Consider the following 21,384-nt stretch of genomic DNA (forward strand, 5'->3'; position numbering starts at 1 on the left):
GTGCAGAGTTTGAAGGACCGATTTTCGAAGAAGAGCCCATGATTTTTGCGGGTAAGGATATTTTTAAAACCACGATAAAAGGCAAGAAAGAATGGAAGCGCAGATAAAATAATGCTGCCGACATAACTTGAGGGAAAAAGAAACATGAAGTGGTGAAACCACACGCATCGTTTTCTCAAATTTCAGAATGGAATGGAATGACAAAACGTGCAATATCTGTTGAAGAACTGCAATAATAAAAAAATTATCCACTTGCTTGGAATAATTTATCCTCAGTGTGCCTTGATTTCAAAGACTGGCAAATGATGTTTTACGACTACCGAAAATACAGCTTCTAAGTGAGGATATTTAAGTTGTACAAAGTTCGGTCCAAGCTTAAAGGAAATTTAAATCCAAAGTAGTCACATTCACTTTGTGCTTACGCTTTTTAGGTAAACAGCAAACTTCAGCAGGGTTCATGTTTATAGCCTGTCGGACTAGGGATGATATTTTATAACAGTCTGGTGGGGTCTGGCTTATTTTGTTGAATTCTGGCAGGCTCAGGCTCATATTTTAGAAGTTAGTCGAGATCGTGCTGGGCTCGGGCTCTTGATTTTAAAAATTTGTTTGGCTCGAGCTCACATTTAAAAAATTTGTTAGGGCCGGGCCATGACTCTATCGGGCTGGGTTGGGCCGGGCCTAGAAATTGCGGCCTGTGCAGTGCTCTAGCACACAGGTCCCAGTTCTGATGCTACTAAATAAACGAAAGGCCTAGGCAGCACAATCAACAGCGACAAACCTTTTCTTTTAAAACTGGCTCAGAATTTCCTCAGACATCAAACACAACACACTCTCTCAACTAAAACCACATTAACATATCGAAGGTCTACGCCCTAGCAGCACAATGTCCCTTCCCGTGATGCCTCGCACGGTCAGCACTGCTATTGCCATTTGGAATTGAGCATCCCCTTTAAGAGAAACCCTCCGGTGTCTGGTCTGGCAGATGTGTCAATTTACGAGTTCCAGGGAGTCCAAGATAGCTCCAAAGGTCTCACGGCAATGCAGGGGGGAAAGATGAACACCACATTGCGCCGGTGCCTCGAGTGTCAACAGTGGAATGTGCTACTTGTCCCTTTTTGAGGTGCAGCGAGAGAGTGACAGTTGTAAACCCTTTTATTTACACAAGCACGCACTCTTCTCATATGAGGGCCTTTTTGTCGCCCCTGGTGAGTGTCTCCTCAGCCAGGCCGGCCCGCTGCTGCAGTGTCTTGAGCGCAGCGGGGTCCAAGTCGTGCCGGTCCTTGAGGAAGAAGTGCCGCAGGAAGAGGCAGAGGCCCTCCCTGAGCAGGCGCAGCTTGGGGGCCTCGGCCACCTTGAGGAAGACCCGCTGCGAGATGTCCTGAGGTCGGCTCAGCAGCAGGCTGCCAAAGAGCTGCTGCAGCAGCTGCAGCAGGCCGGGGCTCATGTCCACAAACTGGACGTTCTGCGAGCAGGAGGAGGCAGCAGGAAACGAGAGGAATGAAAACGGAAGAAAGAAAAAAAGCCATCTAAAGTGAATGCGAGTGTTAGGTCTAGAGGGGGGTGTGCCACTTGGTTATTGTTGGACATTTTGTTTCATATTTCTTTTAGATAGCAGTTTTTAAAGGGACACTGAAATCAAAATACAAGTTACCCTAGATGATAGGTTAGCTTGCCAAGGACATGAATACATATACCACTCTTACTCATAGCTTTTTTAAAAATAAAGTAGAAAATAAAGGAAAACGTGAAGACAGGTGTCGCCACCACTGGCTATACTGTGAAACTTGCAACGAAAGTGGTTAAAACGTCTGGTGTGCACAACGTCCTTCCTTGCTACTGCTGGGTGGCGCTACTCGTCTATATGTGGGGCGGTGGTACCGCTTTTGGAGGAAGCTTGCAAGCTACGCACTCAAAAGTACAACATGTTTTTCTTCAACAAAGCGTCAACCCTGATCACGGGTTCCATGAAGGAACATTTTGCTTAGTGGTCCGAAGCTGCAAAGGATGTGGGAGTTGGGGAAAGCATGACTGATTCGACCAAAACTGACCAAACCTCTAGGTATGTGGTAGAATTGTATTCGGTTGCCTCTATACCACTTTACATGACCGCTGCCCCGCTTGCTTTCGGTTCGGTTCGGTTCGGTTAATTAAACGTGATGGAAACAGCTACTGCAGCCGCTGTTTGCGTCACGTTTAATTAGCGATTGATTGGCAGTTTCTCAGGAATTAAGGCATCTTTCGGCATAGAATCAACACTAAAATGGCTATGGGAAGATCAGATTTTCGTTTGAAACCAACTTTACGGTTGCCTGTAGTGCCCCTTTAAGCGCTCATTCATGCGTTTGAGCAGTGTTGTAAGACGAATGGGGAGAACAGGGGAGGAAGACAGAGGAAGGCAATGAATGCGGACTGCAGCGAAGCATGAGCAAGGTCGATGCTAAGAGAGTACGAGGAGCATGCCCGACACCACTGGGCATTGTGTGCAGGGCCGTACCCAGAGGAAGGGTTTGGGGGTCCAAACCCCTCCCGAAATCTTTTCCAGGCAGCACGTAAGCAATACTTACTGTTGCTTTCAGCAAAACTACCCCCTTCCCAAAATCCATAACTCCCTCCGAAAAAAATTTCTGGCTACGGCCCTGGTTGTGTGGCATCACTCTTTCTTGCTCATGCATCATTCTTTCACCCCGTGCCCTTGATTGACAGGCTTCGCAGATTGACGTGATGATATATGCGACCTTATGAGGTGGGTAGCTAGCACTCTCGCACTAACAGACAAATCTCACTATACCAAATGCAGAAACAAGCAATAAAAAGCCAGTGAAATACAGAATGCAGCCGATGCAGTCACGAATTTGATGGAGCACCATCTGGTCACATAACAGCATGTTAGAAAACAGAATGGTTACTGACCAAGTCAACAAAAGTCTGGCGTTTTGACATCCATAAAATTTCATTTCTTAAAACAAAGTATTGTGCTTCCATAAGGTACAGCACAAGTGGTGGTTTGACAGGCCATAAGTGCTGACTCATTACAAAGAATTTGCACAAAATATGCTACAGATAACAACTTGAAAGGCAGTGAGGAAAGTTTTGCGGTTTTTGCAAGCAAGAAAAATGTGCCCGGTTTTAAGCTCACGTGTTTTTTAGTTTGAGTGAGGAAAAAAGATAACAAAAGTTTTGCGCTGTTTGTGCATATCAAGCCCTCCCCCAAGTCATAATGAATGGCATGCTGACATTTTGAAGGTAGTGGGGGGATCACACTGTGATGAAATGATGTAAAATGAACTGGGCAACAAAATTTTCACTAGTGGTTCCCCATTCTTACTGCGCCCAACCCTTTCTTTTGGCCATATCATTCCTGACCAGGTTTTTCGGCATTGTAAGAGCAAGTTGCCCTACACACCTTTAGGACGGCCAGCGAGAGGGCCTCCTGGCAGAGCAGAATGACAAGGAACTCGGCCAGGTTGGTCAGCTCTGCCTGGTTCATCTGGTCGACCTCCTTAAACTTGTCCCACACTGCACACTGCAAACTCATCTGAAAATACAGCCGAACGTTGCGTGCATGAGACCAAGGGGCAGCACTGCTTCTTGTCAAGGTGACTAGGCTTCATTTAATAAACATCTTAACGCTCTCACAACAGAATACAAGGACGTGATTCTTCATTTCGTTTGGTTCTGTACGCACAACCAAGTAGGCACTTGCATTTCTGAACGATGTCCTCCTGAAAAAGCCGCAGGTTATGGTACCAATACCGCCATCTGCGTGCAGCCGTTGTAAAAGGCGGCATGGTGTGGGCTAGCTGCAGGGTTTCAGAGGCACCCAGACTAGCTGCACAAGAGTAGGCACTACCAAGCCACAGTAGCCACGTGTTGAATATGAAGACTCGTGCACGGGTTCAAGTACTCACGCACAGTATGGACACCATGCTTTGGCAACTAACACGCAGCTATACTGCCTGATGAATACAGACAATATACCACACAACAGCATGGCCATTATTTACGGCAGAGGCAATGACTTCACTTGCTTGCCAAATCATAGGGACTCAGACTCAGATATCTGTCATCCTGGCCACGGAGAGAAAGTTCCCCTCACAGACCAACACCCAACGACTCTACAAGCAGAGTCCCATGGGGGGCGGGCATCTCAGATATCTGTAATCGTTTGTGGCCACAGGACAAGGGACTCCTGAGATCAAGATTAACGTCAACAGAATCTCCGAGCAGACTACCCCGCTAACTTGGCTCGGTGAAAAGGGGGGTTCCTCCGTCAGAGAGGGTGGTGACGGGGAACCAATGAGGGTCTGTCCTTCGACATCCTTGTTCGCATGCCACGTGCTGTCGCAGGTACGGCACACCATGCACAACCGGCAAGGGAGCTAGCACATGCACGTGACCAAGCCTCTGGCCAAGACGGCCGCCTCCATGGCCAGGCTGGAAGGTCTCCAGGGAGGCTGAGAAGGCCCCCAAAATTGTCCCTGGCAATTCTGCAGTGTTAAGCGTCCTTTGGTGAGCCTTTAACAAAGTTTGACTGCAACACAGCAGAGATATTTTTCTTTGGCTTTGCCCTGACTTCCAATGCAGGCATTGGCGTAGGGGATGTTTGTTTTCCGGCCCGACTCTAACTGAGAAGAATAACATGAACACACTGCCACAAGATGGTGAGAAGTCTTACATTAGAACAAGCATTGTCCCAGACACCACTCGATGCTTTATGCAGATTCATACATGTGCACAATAAAACACAGAACTAAACGATCAGGCAGCTTGGGCACGATTTCGTCATGGCTAAAAATAGAAAGACAGAGGGAGAGAGAGGGAGGGAGAAAACATACTCACATAGAATCTCCGGTCCCGCTTGACAAAGAACTGGGCCACGTAAGCGTAGTACGGGTTGTGCTGTTTCTCCTTGAGCAGGCAGTGCAGCAGAACGTGGCACATCTCCCTCTCCTGCGTTGCACTCAAGTTCAAGTGCAGGATCCTCTCGCTGGCACTCAGGTAGTCCTGCCCATTCAGATGGAGGAGCAGAGCACGCATGCAGGATTAACAATTTTGGGGCACCGATGTTACAAGAAATACACAGAAATAGAAAGCAATCAAACAAACAAAAGCCCACATAGCAAAAAAGAATAAAAAGGAAGAAAGTCCAGCAAATATACTGCTTTTCACCTAATCGCTGTAGTTTTGCAGAAACATTCAAGGGCTCAAAATGTGCAGCTGTAATTATTAGTGGAAGAGGCAATTTCAGCTCAATTTTAACTTATCCTGATTACAGATGTGTATTAACGACCAGCGTCTGTACCAAATCGTGACTCAAATGCCAATATGAGCAGCAGCAGCAGCAATGCCAATATGCAATTAGGTGCATTTTCCGACTGATTTGTCAGCATCTCAGCTACTACAACTGCAGATTGATGTCGCAAGTTATTGTATCCCTTCACTAGACAGGGCGCTTTTCCTGCGCATGTCATAAGTTTCCCCTGCCTATCTCACCTCTGGCCCTCTGAAGAGGACAGAAGCTAGACTACAGACTGAATGAAGCTTATGTAGAACCTAAGGCTAGTTTCATTCTCAGACTTCTCACTTTTTCACCCTCTCTGTTTTTTTTTTTTTCCTTTCTTATGAACAACAGTAGATGTGTCTCAAAGAAAGAGGCTGTATGCAGGATGTTCCGCACACACAATGCCCGAGTAGTGCTAAAAACACTATCAAGCAGTTGGATAGTGCCTTTGGAAAAACTGCTAAACAGCCTAAAAGGGTTTATGAACATACTGAGTGGCGCAAATACACAACACACAAGTAGCGCCTGTCCGTGTCTTCTTTCTGGTGTGTTGTGTATTTGCGCCACTCAGTATGTTCATAAACCTAAACCAACACGCCCAGCAACACATTCTCTTGAAAGCCTAAAAGGACAATGCTACGTACGTACTAAACCCATCCACTCTGTATGTGGGTGAAATTCCACTGAGGGCGAGTTTGAGTTTGTATTAAGAAATGCAAAGCAATAAATCTCGGCAAACGGACGACCAAGCCTCTAAAATTAAATCCAGTCTCCAATATGAACTGCAGTCTAGCAGTGGCTAGCACTGCACCTGGAGCACAGAAAGCACTACAAATACCATAGCCGAGTGATATATGAATTAAATCATGCATGGTGATAACCCAAGTAGCCATCTTCTTACCTCGGCGGTCATGAGGATGCAAAAGATGTTCCTCCTGACGTCGGTGTTCATGTGGTGCTTTTGAGCCAGCTTCAGAATCTTGCTCGAGAACTGCGGCTGCTGGGACGGTGCGTCGCTCTTCTTTTCTGCACAAAGGTTGCAGCAAAACAAGTTTTAACATCGCCCAAAATTCACGCCTTTACAACATCACATCTCTCGCATCACAGCTGCAAAAGTTTTAAAAATGCGACTACAGAACATGGACAAGATGTGCTGCAGCCACACGTTCTTTGGCACTCCAAAGCACTTCCGCTCTGAAGCATCCACAAAACTACCATGTGCAGTTACCCCATTGCCCGAAAGACAAGACACACATTTCCCGAAAGATAAGCACTTGGCCAATAAAGACAGCAGCCCGAAATTCGGCCCGACTTTGTGACTTCCAAAACTGGGAACTGTATTTTCCGGTGTATAAGTCGCGATTTTTTTCTGAAATTTTCGTTGGTGCATCTTATCCATAGGTGCGACCACGCGTGATCCACGCTCGAAAATGTGCCTGTGTGCTGCGTGATGTCAGCACACGTCAAGAGACACAGCTCTATAGTCTAAATGAATGAACTATTTGTTGGCGAGTCGGAGGAAGAAGGCTTCGATGGTTTTGCCTAAACGCCGTCTGTAAGTACATGCCATGTGTGTGTATCAATAAACCATTTTTGAGAAGTTATTTCTATCTAGACTTTGGGCGGTAGATGCACGTCTAGCACTGCACGTCTAGCACTCTAGGGATCCGTTCAGAGGCGGCGGCTGCCACAACCAAGTACTTTTACCGCACTTTCTAACGAACTGATCCTCTATGAGTTTACCTGATTAACAAGTGCATTTTGTAAGTCGGTGCGTCTTATACACTGGTGCGACTTAAATACGTTTTTTTTTTTTGAAAAACTTTTTGAGGGGGTTCGGCTTATACAAAAGTGTGAGTTATAGACCGGAAAATACGGTAGTAACAAAGGTAGGGGAATCGTTACCTGAAGGCTGGTCACTTCCCACCCAGGCTGAGCCCACCACCCACCACTTGCCCCTCTCATGTGCCTTGAGCAGGTCTTCGAGTGAGATGTTCAGCTCTTGCAGCGAGCAGCCTGTGAAAGGGGGGAAAGAAGCTGGTGTCAGCAAAAAACTGAAAAACACACTTCGCAAGCACTATGTGCACATGGAAATGAAGAGAAATGTTTTTGGCAGGAATTCTGGTAGTAAACTATTTTGTGTAGCCGGAGGGGGTACAAACAAGCACGCCTACCAAAGAAAGAATGAAGGAGCTTGTAACATCTCAGCTAGCAGACAGTCAGTAAGACTATGCATTCGTAAAGAGGACTAGCAAAGCTAGACTTCCAACAAGCCTGAGAATACTGAATTGGGCATTCAACAGGACTGCTTTCTAAGCCAATCCGCTGCATGCAAATAGGAACGTGTACTTGACCTTTCATTAGAAAAAAATATTTTTCAGAATTTCTTATTTCTATATGCTCTCTTAACTAGCAGTAAGAACATCGTACACTCCAATGGCACTTCAAGGTTGGAACAGCGCTACTGCCACCTTATGCTTATTACAAGTTCAGGGGTTTTAGAAATGTATTTACCAAGACAACTGACTCGGGCAGTGCCTGGTGTAAATTTATTTCGACAAGGAAAAACTGAGAGTTGATTTCATGCTAAAAGCAGTTAGGGGTTTATACTCCTCCTTCCAATTTGCACACCTAAACACAAATGGCTAAATACAGAAAATCTGTACATTCGGTAGGTAACCCAGGCGACTTGGAAGTTATGACCTCACACATTGACTGGGTACAGCCAACACAATGCACTCTTAAACTATCATTCAAGCACAGAGACTGAGAGTTTACAAGAGCCTCCCTTTCAAGTCAAATACCACTTGCCCTTGCGAAAGAGGCCCCTCAGAACTTTAGACGCATGCTCCGCCATGCTCGGGTCACAATTGGGGATTTTCTGGATGTTGTTGTTCCGCACGGCCGTGAGAATCTCCAGCATAAACCGTTTCCGGGAGCTGAAAAAAATAAATTACGAAATGGGGTGTCATATGGCGATTTTCGAATCCCTATGCTTGGCAAGGCGAAGTTGCACAAAGTGACATGGGGCGAGAAAGTTGCGCTGCATTTCCCACAAAGTTAGCAAGACTCTACTCATTCGTGTGTTATCTTTAGCCTGTTGCAGTTGCATGAAGAGTTATCGACCACAAATGTCACTGTGGCAGATATTTACTAAACAGCAATTGAAATAACGAAAATGAAACCAACCGGTAGCAGTCCACACACAGTTAGAACTGCTCTAACCACAGTAAAACTTTACTAATTCACCGACCGTTAATTCAGAAATTCGGATAATTCGGCATTCCTACTCCCTCTCTTAAAAAATGTACATTGCCCTATGGCTGCAGACCTTCCATATTCCGGTGCAAACTTTTGCGCACACCGCTTAATTCGGACCAATGCCTTCTTGAAACGTGAGCTGCAACGCAAAGCCCTTAGCTCACCTGCTCTCTCCCCCTTTTGGTGGGCAGGATGCGAGCGTACATCACGGCCAGTAAACAAGCAGCTCCCCTGCTCCCCTCCAAAGTTCCCTCCCACAGTTCAGCTTGCTGACTACGTCGCCATTGATGATGGCGTTGTTCTCGCCAGCCAGCTAGGCTATGATGAGATCACCAATGATGCCCTTGGTGTGGCAAAAAGAGGCATGCGATGAAGGGTACCCGTGCAATGTCGTACTGCAAAAGAAGCTGCGGATGCTCTCGCTGTTCTGGAAGAATTCTGCTATGATGCTCCGTGCAATGTTCTTACTCTGCATGCATTGTTGCATGTCCGAAAACTTGTTCTTTCTGCCCAGCTATCCGCCAAAAGACAAACTAGCATCTCCGACTATATCCCAAAGCAAAGACGCGCATACAAGAACAGTAAATGTGCTGTTTTCATCATTCATTCGATAATTTGAACATTTGAATAACCCATACATTTCTTTGACCAACATTTCTTTGACTCTCTAGAGACCCTAATTAACAGACTTTGTCTGCATTCGTCTGTCAAAGAGGAATTTAAGGCACGGAACCATTTGCGAATTCTTCAATCCTATCTAAATTAAATGAAGGCCGCTTTTGCGACTCGTCGATTTTTCAGACTGTTCTTTTATTCGGACTATTTTTCGTTTCCCTCCAGGTCCGAACGCTGGGTTGGCTACTGTACATGTAAAGGGTGCCTGCTTCTTTCGTCATGTTTTCTTGAAAAATTGTATGGCTTTTCTTTCCCCTCCCCCTCTGCAGTTGGATGACTCACGCTATTAGCCCCGAAAGTTACAACCAATAACACAGCATGACAACTCTGTCATAAGTGGCTCATTTCGCTCTAGAATGCACAATAAAGTTGACGGTACCAAGCTCCAAGCTTGTGCATCACTCCATGCCATGTACTACTGCAGATGCTTCTGGTTTAAGCGGGCTTGACTGTACAGAAAACATAAACCATGAACAGGAGTAATGTTGCCACTAAGCCAAAACTAAGGGCGATCAGATCTGGATAGTGCTTCCAATAAGGTGCCGAAAAGGGTTACACATATCCTGCTGGTCACCTCAGGGAGAGAGGAGGTAAAAAAAAAAAAAAGACACGAGAGCTTTTGCAAAATAAAAGTAAAGGTTGAAATTTCTTGCCTGCATCGACCCCCTTCCTTACATGCACATTCCAGTTTTCAAAAACAACCATATTTGCACGATTCTAACATGCCCCCGACTGTAACGCACTGGTAGGCTTACTCCAAAAAATTCAACAAAATAATTTAATGCCGATTCTACCGTGCAGGTGCAAAAGACATGACACCATGTACTTAGAAAAAGACATTTTATTCAACGCATACAACTGTAGCAGTAGGAATCTCTTGTGCCTCATAAGCCTGCTTATTAAAATTAGAGGGGAAACATTGAAAGCCGATTTCAGCTTGAGCCTGATTGTAATGCACATGTAAATTTTAAGGCTACTTTTAGCGGAGAAAGGTACACGTTGAAGTCGTGCAAGTACAGTACTTTTGCCAGCTGAGCGATGTCCTGGGCAGTTTATCCTAGTTCATGATCGTGTAGGCAATCAAATCCTTTTTCTATTACTAAAAATTAAAGCGGTCCCACTCAATATGAAAGCTGTCGGAAGAGCAGAGCAGTGATTCGCCAAAATGGGTGGTGGCGCCGTTATCCGCTCATTGTTACCACCTATCACGCTCTTCGCCGCCCCGTCTCACTCCTCTCTTGATGAATATGCAATTCAAATTTCCCACCTTCGCACTGCTTGCGCACCCCCTGCCTGAAACTGTGCCAGCGGGAGTTCTGTTCTTTTTGTGCTTGCTTTGATTTCGTATGCTGGAGCTGTTTTGCGTCATTTCGGACACGTAATTTTTTTCACGTGCGGCTGGAGCCTTTCTGCGTCATCTTGAATGCGCCATTTTTTTCTTGCGCGGCCACTTTTTTCGCTTACTATCGTAAAAACCGACCTAACGAACGTTCCTAACTAAATGAACACAGGGGCTGCCGGTTATATACACAGATTTTGGCTGAAATGTACCTGCAGTTTTCTTTGCGCTAAACAATGGGGACATGTGTGACAAACGCCAGCGGTTCACGAGGTTTGAACGGTTATGACTATTTGAACTGCGTGGTTTTCGAAGCCTCAGCGTGACCCACTGACGACGGTACTTCAGGCTCTACTTGGGTCTGTTTGTCCCTGCGCCACCTGATTCAGTCGCTTGACATCGACCGTTAGCGAGCTACGACGACAAGGTGAGCCCATAAAGTGCTCTGCACTTAAAATCTCTTTTCTGCCTCACCCAAAGACAACAGGAAAAAAGGAGAACAGGGAGCACATATGTTCCGAAGACACACACTGGAGGAATAGTTGGACAAAGAGAACTGCACGCTTACTCTTGGGCACCAGCCGTGTCCTGGGCACTCTTCTGCTGCAACAAGAGCACCACCTCTTTCAGGGCCAGCGGGTCGTGTTTACGAAGGGCAAAGCCCACAGCTGGAAGAAGGGGGCAAAAGAAGTGTTTCACTGCACGCGTCACACACACGAGCCCATTGGCTTGTATCAGGAATGGATCGTGGGGGTTTAACGTGTCGATGCTACACAGGCGATGAGGCGTGCCGCAGTGGAGGGCTCCGGATTAATTCTGACCACCCATCGTTAACGTGCGCCCAAATCTCGAGCACACCGGCGTTTTCGCTTTTCGCCTCCATCAGAACAGCAACCCCCGCAGCCGGGAATCGAACTTGCGTCCTTGGGCTCAGCAGCACAGTGCTATAGCCACTGAGCCATCACAGCAAGCTGTATCAGGAATCCTTCCCCTGATACGCAACTACTATTTATCAGAATATGGAACGAAGATACACAGATTGTGGTTTCATGCCACCTCCCCTAGGGCCAATAACTGAGTAGACGTGACTACGGCTGTGTTTGGCGTTAGGCTCAATTACAACTAGCAAGCCAACTTTTCGCTCCCTTTTCATAGAAAAGACACATTGTCATAGCCCTGGCAGGTGAAACGCAATACTCCTCTACTTCCTTTTTCTTCTTTAAAAAGAAAAAAAGGAAAAGCTTTCTGTGTTGCGAAGCAGCTTACACAGTAAGATAAGTAGATGTTACAAGAACACTGCTGTCCTGCTAAATAAATGTGGCTTCGGTTACGTAAACACATAACTTTGTTACAAGGGCCACACATTGTCAGCGACAACATTGTAAAACACTTGCTGGCACCTATTCAAGTCCACGATTAAATAAAAACCTAGAAAAGATGAGAGCAACTAGCTCAGCTTTCCATTTTTATAGTAGTCCAACATTTTTGTGGCTGGGTGGCCAGACAAGGTAAACCATAACTAAAATGACAACAAAACTAAGTTCTTAAAGGGAAATGGTTAAATAGGGGGCATACTAACAGCGCAGGATGAGAAGAATGACTTCCACGTCCTTTTCAGTGAAGGTCTCGGCCATTTTACGAATCAGGTCATAGACGATTCTTGAATGGACAACCTAGTGAATGGAAAACGGGAGGAGAGTATTTAATTCCACAGCATTCTGTGGATATTTGATACAAGTTAGGTGAGAAGCGAAAGGCTTTTGCAAACACTACTAAATGCAATTTCTATGCATGCAAGCTAGGAAGTTTGCACTATAGCAAAACAAACACATGACCATCACATCGTTAAATGTATAATAAGTACCTTTTTTTTGCTTTTCAATGGTGCTCACAAAAATTGCGTACAGTGGAACCCCATTCATACGTTTTTCACCGGACCAGGAAAACAAAACGTAACAACCAGGAAAACGCAGCAGTGAGGAAACCTTCGAAAATGAACGAAAACAGTGTAGCTTTGACTTGCAACCATGTATTTCTGCAACTTTTGCTTTCGAACCCTAAAAAACTCGATAATGTTGGATTGCCGCTTTTTGCGATCGCTGGAAAACACCACGCATGGCAATGCAAGGTCCCTAGCGATGTCAACTCTCTTCTACGGTGGCTGCTTGTCTACTGTGTTTAGTACGTCAAGCTTTTCCTGAAAGGAAAGCGCCTCCCGTTTTTGCGGCGCCATCGGGGCACGACAAAGTTGGCGGTTGCAAGTTCAACGGTGTTCTCAAAGCTTGAAGCGCACAATGACGACGAGAGCGCGTGCTATTCTTGCGGTGGTGCTTTTATGGCAAACATTCACTTCCGTTATTCCGAAGTGAAACTTCCATTGTAAGCGCAGTGATGATGGAGATAGCATAGAGTAACATAGGGCCATCTAGTGGTGACGAATCGCACCCGTGTGCGGCTTCATGCAGTCAGTTGAGTAGCCAAGCCTTGCCAAGGCTCCTTAAATGTCAAAATAACGGTCTGCGCATGTTCCCAGGCGGGTTCGGAGTGTCAGATTGCGACGAATGATCCGGAAACGTACTCTGAGCCACGAGGCAACAGTGAGGAATTTAATACATGGGACTCTATGTGCGCTGCGCCGGGACTAGACAAAAACCACGTAGCAGCTGGGAAAATGCAGCACTGAGCAACGTAGGAGCGGGGTTCTACTGCAATCTCATCCCATTTGATTAGGACCCAACTAGCCAACCAGAAAGTTTCATTCCCATCACATTAGTGAAGGAAATAAAACCAGTCAGCCCTTACCTTAAACATGAACAGGTACGATATAAACAAGGCACAGTTGTCCACTTCCTTTCCCGCGGCGTCGTGGCCTTGCTGCTGCCTGCATAGGTCATCTAACTTCTCAGCCATGTCCTGGAGTATCTGTGCACCTGGTCAGAGGGTACGTTTGTGAAATGTCTGATGCTCTGCAGCATGACCTTTACAATAACTTAGAGCACAGATGAACAAGACATTCTGGCGAGAACCGTAACACAAGGTTACACCCAGAGAATCCACAAAACACTTCACAAAGTCAATGGGCATTGACATGGCCCATGTTTTATTTGCTTTCTTTAGGGCCCTGCTGTGGTGCCAGTCATTTGTGTGAATACCAGTAATTTAGAACTTGACTGAGAGACATTTAACATACTAAATACTCCAGTGCATTTCGTTGTGGCCATTTTATTTATCTCCCTGCTAGGCACACACAATACTAAATACTGCAGTACATTGTGTCATGGCCATTCATACCAGCTACACGTGCAAAACAAGCGTTCAGGATACTACAATTTTTTTCAGTACCCACGAGACCAAGGCAAACAAAACATCTCAACATCTCAAAGCTACAAATTTTATTCCCCGATTCCTTGAAAGATAAAAAAAAAATGGCCGTGTATCTGCTCCTTTTGTTGCAAATGTCGACGCAGACGATAGTCAACTGGCGCCCCTGGCAAGTAAATGCATCCCTTCTCTTTCCCACTCACGTCTCATGCTGTTCCACTCCCGTCTCATTTCTTCCAAGATAGCACGCTAGAGGTTTGCTCAAGTCAATTTAAATTTACCGCGTTCCACTGCTGCCAGTCGGGTGCCTCGATACCAGCGCTGCTGTATGGCGGAGATGCGCGTGAATCGAAGGACCCTACTAAACATTTATAGAACCCCGTTGCCCCACTTCACGAGCGTTCCAAGCGGAACCTAACTAGTGGAACGTTTTGTTGCTGTTGCCGTTCGATTTTTTAAAATTCCACCAGGTAGTGCAGGCAACAGCAGGCGAGGGTTTTTGCAGTTGATGTAGTATTCTATTTGTTATCGCAAAAAACAGGCATCCGTAAATTTTTTTATGCAAATATCACTCATGTATTGATTTTCTGCGTTATATTTGCACAATGTCTTGTTCTTGTTCACCAATGTTGACAAGTATGAACATTAACACCGGACTTAGACGTTTAGATTTGGCTGCGAGTATATAACACTATTGCGCAGCTTTTGTTTTACTTTGGCCGGCTGGCTGAATTGAGTGACAGGCGGACAGACAGACAGACAGACCAAAATTTTCCCGTTCAAGTAGCCCAAGAAAGACTACCGTTTTTAAAAATCACAATGAAAACACTATTGGTGTTTCAAAATAAACGTTGCGGGCAACCCAGTGCAGACGCGCACAGTTCACTTGCTTCAGCCTACTCATTGCCCGACAATCGTACTGTTCCGCCAACTTCAATAAGGACGCTCCTGTTATCACAAGTGAAGGTGCACCAGTGAGCAAGGATGCACCCGGTGCAACACTAACCGACTTCGGGCCCCACGTTGCAGTGCAGGTACGCAACCAGCATGGCATGCTCCATGACAAGCCGCTCCGGGGTCAAGAACGGGGCAATGAGCGACTCGCAGAGACACAAGAGCAGGGTCGAGTTGACATCTGAAACACAAAGCGTGATACCGCGTGTTAACTGTGTTGCTCAACGGGGGGCATCTCTGCAACGTGAGTGCTCACCATTGTTGCTGTGCTTCTTGTAAAGCTCTTCCATCTCCATGCCTATGGGCTGCACTGTTGCCTCACTCAGCCTGGAGGAGAAGAGGAGCAAAAGCAGAGGCTTTGCTTTGTAAGCAAATGGCAGCTAGCTTCTTCTGGGCTGACAGCAGTGGTCAGTGGCTTTCTTCTGATCACAGAATTGACTGGTGGGGCATCTCACTTTAAGTAAAAATGTTTCCAGCTCATGTTGTGGCCTTCCCAGCACCATCACCACCCCCATCATATCCTCCTTGTTACTCATGGAGGATGGCCCGGCTCTTACTAATGTGGCGATCAAAACAAGGAGTCGAATCCATTTCTTAAAACGAATTTTTACGCATCATAACAAACTGTGCAAAGATGGCATGGCCTTACAACACGTAACAGACTACTGTAAAAGCAAAAAGCATTTATAATCAACCAAATCTTGCACGCAACAGAGAAGCAGAAAAACTTGTGTTGAAGTTTGAATCTCTCAATCATTTTACTGCAGTTTCCAGCCTTTCAGCTATTTGTTACGGTTCTCACTTAATTCAGAGGTGCACCTAGAAGCTGCCATCTTGTATGCATGCTCCCTACACCCTTTTTTATTTGTGTGTGTAATTACCTCCCTGTTGAAACAGTGCCTTCTAGTTAGTGAGACTTCTCTCTACTATTAGGTGCACATACCTGTTTAGCAGGCCCTTCACTTGCTTCTTAAGCCTGGCAAGCTCCTCCTTCTTTTTAGAGCTGACATCAGTACCCTGCAGCCGCTTGGCAGGTGGAACGTATTTCTGCGACACCACGTTGCCATCCTTGTCCCGTAACCGTCCGTAAATGTCCTCCCAGGTGCCATCCGCAGACATGGCACTTTGCTTCTTAGCTCCTGCAGCTGGTGACGTGTCCCGTTCCTCTGAGTTGTCACTCTCGTCGCAGAAAGAATCTTCATCGCTGTCCTCTGTCTGGCCTTTCGCAGGGACTTTCGCTTTGTGAAGAGTCTTGCCTGTTTCAACTGAAGCAGCTCCTCCAGCATCTTTTTTGCTAACAGGGGGCTTGCCCTCTTTCGTTCCTTTCCCTGCTTCACTCAGTGACTTCTTCCCTTTTTCTTTAGAACTGGATTCTAAGAGCGCCTTGGGCACGCCCTTCATGGCTGTAGGCGATTTCTTCTTAGAATCAAGCTCGTCGTCACTGCTCTCCTCTTCGCTACCTTCTTCGGTGTCTTCATCGCCACTGAAGTCCTCTTCGTCAAATTCTTCATCGTCCTCGGAATCATCATCTTGCTCTTCATCCTCGGGCTCACCATCACTTTCATCCTCTACACTTTCACCATCACTACCCTGATCACGACTGTCACGGTTCCCACGTTTTGTCCTGGGCCCCGTCCCAGCTGTCAGCTCTGCTACAGACTCACTGTCATCACTGAACTCACTTTCACTTGCCTCGCTGTCAGAAGCATCATCACCAGAGAATGCCCTCGGTTTCTTTGGGGAGCGGGACAGTTCACCCTCCCCTGGCTCTCTTTTTCTTTTAGGTGCGCTGGTCAGCATCCCATCATCCTCATCATCACGACGACTGTCCTGGTACTTTTTATCCGCAATTTCCAGAAGGTCTGTTTGTTATCTAGTGAAGGATATTACACGATTGCATGAAGCCGGTAAGCGTGAAGACAGGCTACCTGTGCATCTGAGACTCTCGAAATGACTCTAAAACAACTTGAATAGTCATAAGTTTTCAGTAAATTCTTTCCTCCTTTATAGTTACTGAGCACATTGCAGTGAGCATTTAGGGGTTGTTGTGTAAATGGGACTTGTTCTGGTAGACCAATTATCCAGATTTATTTGGGCTTTAAAGGAGTACTGACACGAAGTTTTTGTGTTACAGTTTTTTTCACAGTTATAGGTGCCTATGAGCCCACTAGTCATAGAATGGCACATTAGATTGCAAACACAGCATAAATAATTACTTACAGCTCCGTTTATGCGTGCAAGTTTCGGTTTCGGTCAAGCGAACACCGAGGCAGCCGCCATGACAGGATGGCGCACTTGACGTCACTGTTCTCGTCGCACCACAGCCAATGCCGGTCTGGGCGCCAATAAAGCCAGACTGGCTTGATTGGTTGTAGTCGCATGTGACGTCAGTCCCAAAAATGTGTTGTGATGCACAAGGCGGAAAAGCGCACGCCAACAGCACCACAGCCACCTCGATATGTCACAGCAGCCCTTACGTCAGCCGTTTGGGACAAATAGCAGATGACATCATCAGCTTGCTCGATGGCACGATGAGCTTTCTTGTGCGCGCAAGGATTAAAATTGATTTAAAATATGTTCTACTGAGCTGTTACGGTTTAAACTCTCGAGGGGGTATCTCCATATACAACATATACAAAGGAAGTTTTTTAAATAGTTATCTGAGCTTTAAAATTTCGTGTCAGTACTCCTTTAAAAGCTCTGGATTGAATTTAAGACACCGCTTCTTTTGGCATAGATTTTGAAAATTTATAAATAGAACACTAAAAAGACCTTTACATTATTCAGAAGGATGCCATGGAAGTAAAACAAGTATGCTGAGTTGAACATAAATCGCACCTAATCAGTCCAGGTAATAAGGAAAGAAGAACTAGGTTCCAATACATCCGAGCACTTTCTCAAAGCCTTCACAAAACATAACCAAGCAATGTTAAAAACTGGCCAGCACGAATTGGCTGATGCCGTTAAAAACAAACGAAAACTTCAGAAACTTATGGGCGGGCCGTCAACTAAAAAAAATTATGCTGAAATTTTAATATCCTCGTAACGCAGCGATAAGACAATTAACAAATGGCTACAGTGTAAGAACTTACCCGAAACTACGGATGTCACAGCATCTATGACCGGATTTTACAGTAATGAAATGCTATGACAATGCAAAGAAATATCAAGAATTAGTATACTCCACTTCTCTTTTCACTGGGACAACTGGGAGTTCAGGTGGGCTCACGGTGTCCAATTATAGACGAGTATATTCATAAGCTTAAGCCTCACTGTCCAAAGCAAGCATGGAGCCTGTGGCGACATTATTACGCACGCAGAGTGCACTCTGCTAGGTTTCGAAATTTTAAACAGTGATAGCACAATTTCTGCTTCCTGTCAAACAGTGTCTACTGATACGTAGTTGGCATGCCGAATGCCCATTTTTGTCAGCAGCTACAGGCATGCCGTAAGAACGCTACGTACATTGTAACGTTTACGTAGGCAGAAGCTAATTAGAAATTTGTCCTTTTAAATGCGAAGTTCATCAGTAATGAAAGCATCAGTGAAAAACTGCAGTGAAGTATGCACTGTCCAATTTTTTCAATAAAGCTGAGTTGAATGCTGCCTTCATGACCCCTGTTGACCCCTGTAAATAAACGTCATCAGCTTGCAAAGTATGCCCGCAAATAACTTCAAATGTTGTTCCTTTTGAAAACCCGTACAGATATGGTTCTGCGTGCAAGGCAGAGGATACAGTCCAAGCCTTCGTCTATGAAAGACTTGGGCATGTTCTTGTTCTTCCTCTTGTTGAGAAACAGTTTTTTTTCCATCTGCTTGATTATCTTGTCCTCATTCTTGTTGTCGTCAATGAGGTTCCGCTTGCGAACTGCGTCGCGTTCCTAAAAAAAGATAGAGTGGAGTGGAATAATTTTATTCAACAGCAAACGTGATCTTCGGGCACTAGTGAAAAAAAAAAAAAAAGTAACAAACACACACAAACATTATCACAAACAAACAAGATTTCTGCAGCAGTAGCTACAGTGGTGGATGGGCTCATGATTACAAATATCAACAGCAGCATAGGTCTTATTAGAGCCAATAAATAAGAGTGTATCTAGGTTTTGTGTCTGTGAAACAGCTGATGATTGTCCAATGCTACACTATGTCCATTTGTGCAACATAGCACAGCCCTTTTTATGTCTACACTGCATTTGAGCTTGCCTGTCCTGTGTTGCTCCTCCTGAAAGGAGTAGATGTACCGACAGTGTGCAAGTGAAAGTAGTGCCAGGGAAGAAGATATGCCTCCTCCACACCACATCACCACAGCAGCAGACTTAAAGGGTATGAATATAATTATACGGCATATAGCAATGTGATTCGCTCCTTTACTACATAGGCTTGCCAGCATTTCAGCAAGGCTCTAGGTACAAAAATAAAGGTGCCTAGCTGAGCTAGCATTCACAGTACAGATCCAGTGCAGTGCTCTAGAAAGCCTTCCAGTTTTAACAATGTAGACAAAAGCGCACATTGCCCCAGGCATACCAAATGGAATGTACTGAGCGTTTTAATGATCTACCTCTGTTTACTGCAAGCTACGATTGAAGTAGACCTAAAAAGTCCTCCTCCTCATCATCATCATAAGCCTATCTTTGCCCAGTGCAGGGCAAAGGCCTCTCATATGGATCCACAATTGTCCCAGTCCTGTGCTATCTGCGACCAATTTATCCCCGCAAACTTCTTGATCTCATCTGCCCACCTAACTTTCTGCTGCCCCCTGCAACGCTTGCCTTCTCTAGGGATCCACCCTGTTACCCTTAATGACCAACGGTTATCTTGCCTTCGCATTATATGCCCAGCCCATGTCCATTTTCTTTTCTTAATTTCTGTTAATATGTCCTCAACACGCGTTTGTTCCCTGACCCACTCCGCTCTCTTCTTGTCCCTTAATGTTGCACCCATCATCTTTCGTTCCATTGCCCGCTGAGTCATCCTCAATTTAAGTTGAACCCTCTTAGTGAGACTCACTCAAAGTTTGTGCCCCGTAGGTGCACAATTTCCCAGTTTCTGGAATTATTTCAAAGTAGTTTCATTATTTCATTAATTTCCCAGTTTCTGGAAAGTTATTTCAAAGTAGGAGGGTAGATAGAAAGAAATGAAGAAAGGTGTCATACACGCTTGCTTGGCTTTTTCAGTTCAGCCTCCTCTTCACGCTGTGCTGGAAGACCTGAGGTCTTGACTTCACTTGGTTTTTGGGTAATGTTGAGCTTGTAGCATATTCTCTCCATTTCCTTTTGTATAATACCCTGCACAAACAAAAGGCGCAAAATATCAGGACGAGGCTATGTTTATCAACGTCAACAGCACCATGTTGGGCAACCCGATATGCAGATGATAGTACAGATTTAGGCTGACTTTTACAGCTCTATAAACGATTTATTTACGGGTGGTCAGTGTGGCCTTGTGGTACTGTAAGTGGTTGATCAGGCGGATGGTGTTCATAACGCCACCTTCGTGACTTGAAATGAATGAAGAAAGCAAAATGACGGTCATCGTGTGCCGCTTAGGCGCCCTTTAAAGTTTCGTATAAACAAGTGTTATATCTGCGCAGAGCACGGCGGCATCTCGTTCCCGTGGCTAAAACTCATACGCGCATTTAATACAAGCCCCTGCGATTGTTTGCAAAAGAGAAGGCAGTGCCTGCCTACCTTGTTCCTGATGTTGGATGCATGTCGTCGAACCTTCTTTTCAGATCTCTCAAATTTGCGCCGTTTCTTTCTGGACAGCCCAGAAACGTCGACACCGTACTTAGGCGTTGAAGGGCCCACAGGCATTCCGCCTCTGGACTTACGCGTAGGCTTCATTTCTGTTGGATTCCAAGCAACTAGCGCACATGAATGAACCGCAATATCAAAAGTGCACTCGACGATGCCGTCACGTCACCAGTCATAACGCACTGTAGTCACTGTAGTCGCATGCCACCACGCTAGTCGCGGCGCAAACACGTTTCGTGGGCGCAGCCATGTTGGTTTCACGTGCTCTGCCGTGTGCTGCCACCTGTGAGCTCTGTGATCGCGTTTTCCCTTCGGCCCATGGAGGAAAGAAAATGTTTCCTCCATGCTTCGGCCTTATGCTTCGGTAGAGAGTGTACTATGGAGCCCGTCAGTTGACATTACCGGTGGTTTTATTGCTCCAATATTTCAACACAAGCTCAGTTGCATCGAGAAGCAGCCCAACAGCATCCTTGATGTTAAGAGCGTAGAGACTGGCGCCAACCAAAGGCAATAATAACCTAAGGTTGTAGTGAAATATATGCAATGCACATTTGGGTTGCCGGCCTAAAAATGGAACCAAGAGGTGCACTTCAGGTTATATCGAACTGGCGATTTGCACCAAAGAAAAATCGTTTTTATTTATTTTCAGAATAAACAGGTAAGTACCGTTGTTGTTCCCGGTGTCAAACTAAATAGACCACAAAATGCGACCTTTGTGTGAAGTTTGAGCGTGAACAGAGCGGCGGATCGCTCAGGAAAATTTTTTTAAATGTTCCAATTATCGTCGCAACACACTGTAT

The 21,384-nt window shown here is 45.6% G+C and overlaps 1 protein-coding gene across 1 annotated transcript; it reads right to left on the reverse strand.

Moving 5' to 3' along the window:
- Positions 1–1,134: 1,134 nt before the first annotated feature.
- On the reverse strand, positions 1,135–20,854 carry LOC144169710 (nucleolar MIF4G domain-containing protein 1). Its single transcript, XM_077699022.1, has 15 exons — positions 20,519–20,854; positions 19,985–20,116; positions 18,568–18,712; positions 15,775–16,693; positions 15,088–15,158; positions 14,884–15,012; positions 13,359–13,486; positions 12,136–12,229; positions 11,125–11,224; positions 8,093–8,220; positions 7,187–7,297; positions 6,183–6,307; positions 4,840–5,004; positions 3,404–3,535; positions 1,135–1,462 (listed from the first exon to the last, which is right to left on the reverse strand). The coding sequence occupies exons 1-15, from the start codon at positions 20,672–20,674 to the stop codon at positions 1,178–1,180; spliced, it is 2,820 nt and encodes a 939-aa protein (XP_077555148.1). The 5' UTR covers positions 20,675–20,854; the 3' UTR covers positions 1,135–1,177.
- Between the last annotated feature and the right edge of the window lie 530 nt (positions 20,855–21,384).

The sequence above is a fragment of the Haemaphysalis longicornis genome, unplaced genomic scaffold (genome assembly GCF_048455015.1).
Source record: "Haemaphysalis longicornis isolate Haplotype H1 unplaced genomic scaffold, Haemaphysalis longicornis Haplotype H1 scaffold_2, whole genome shotgun sequence".
Classification (NCBI taxonomy): Eukaryota; Metazoa; Arthropoda; class Arachnida; order Ixodida; family Ixodidae; genus Haemaphysalis; species Haemaphysalis longicornis.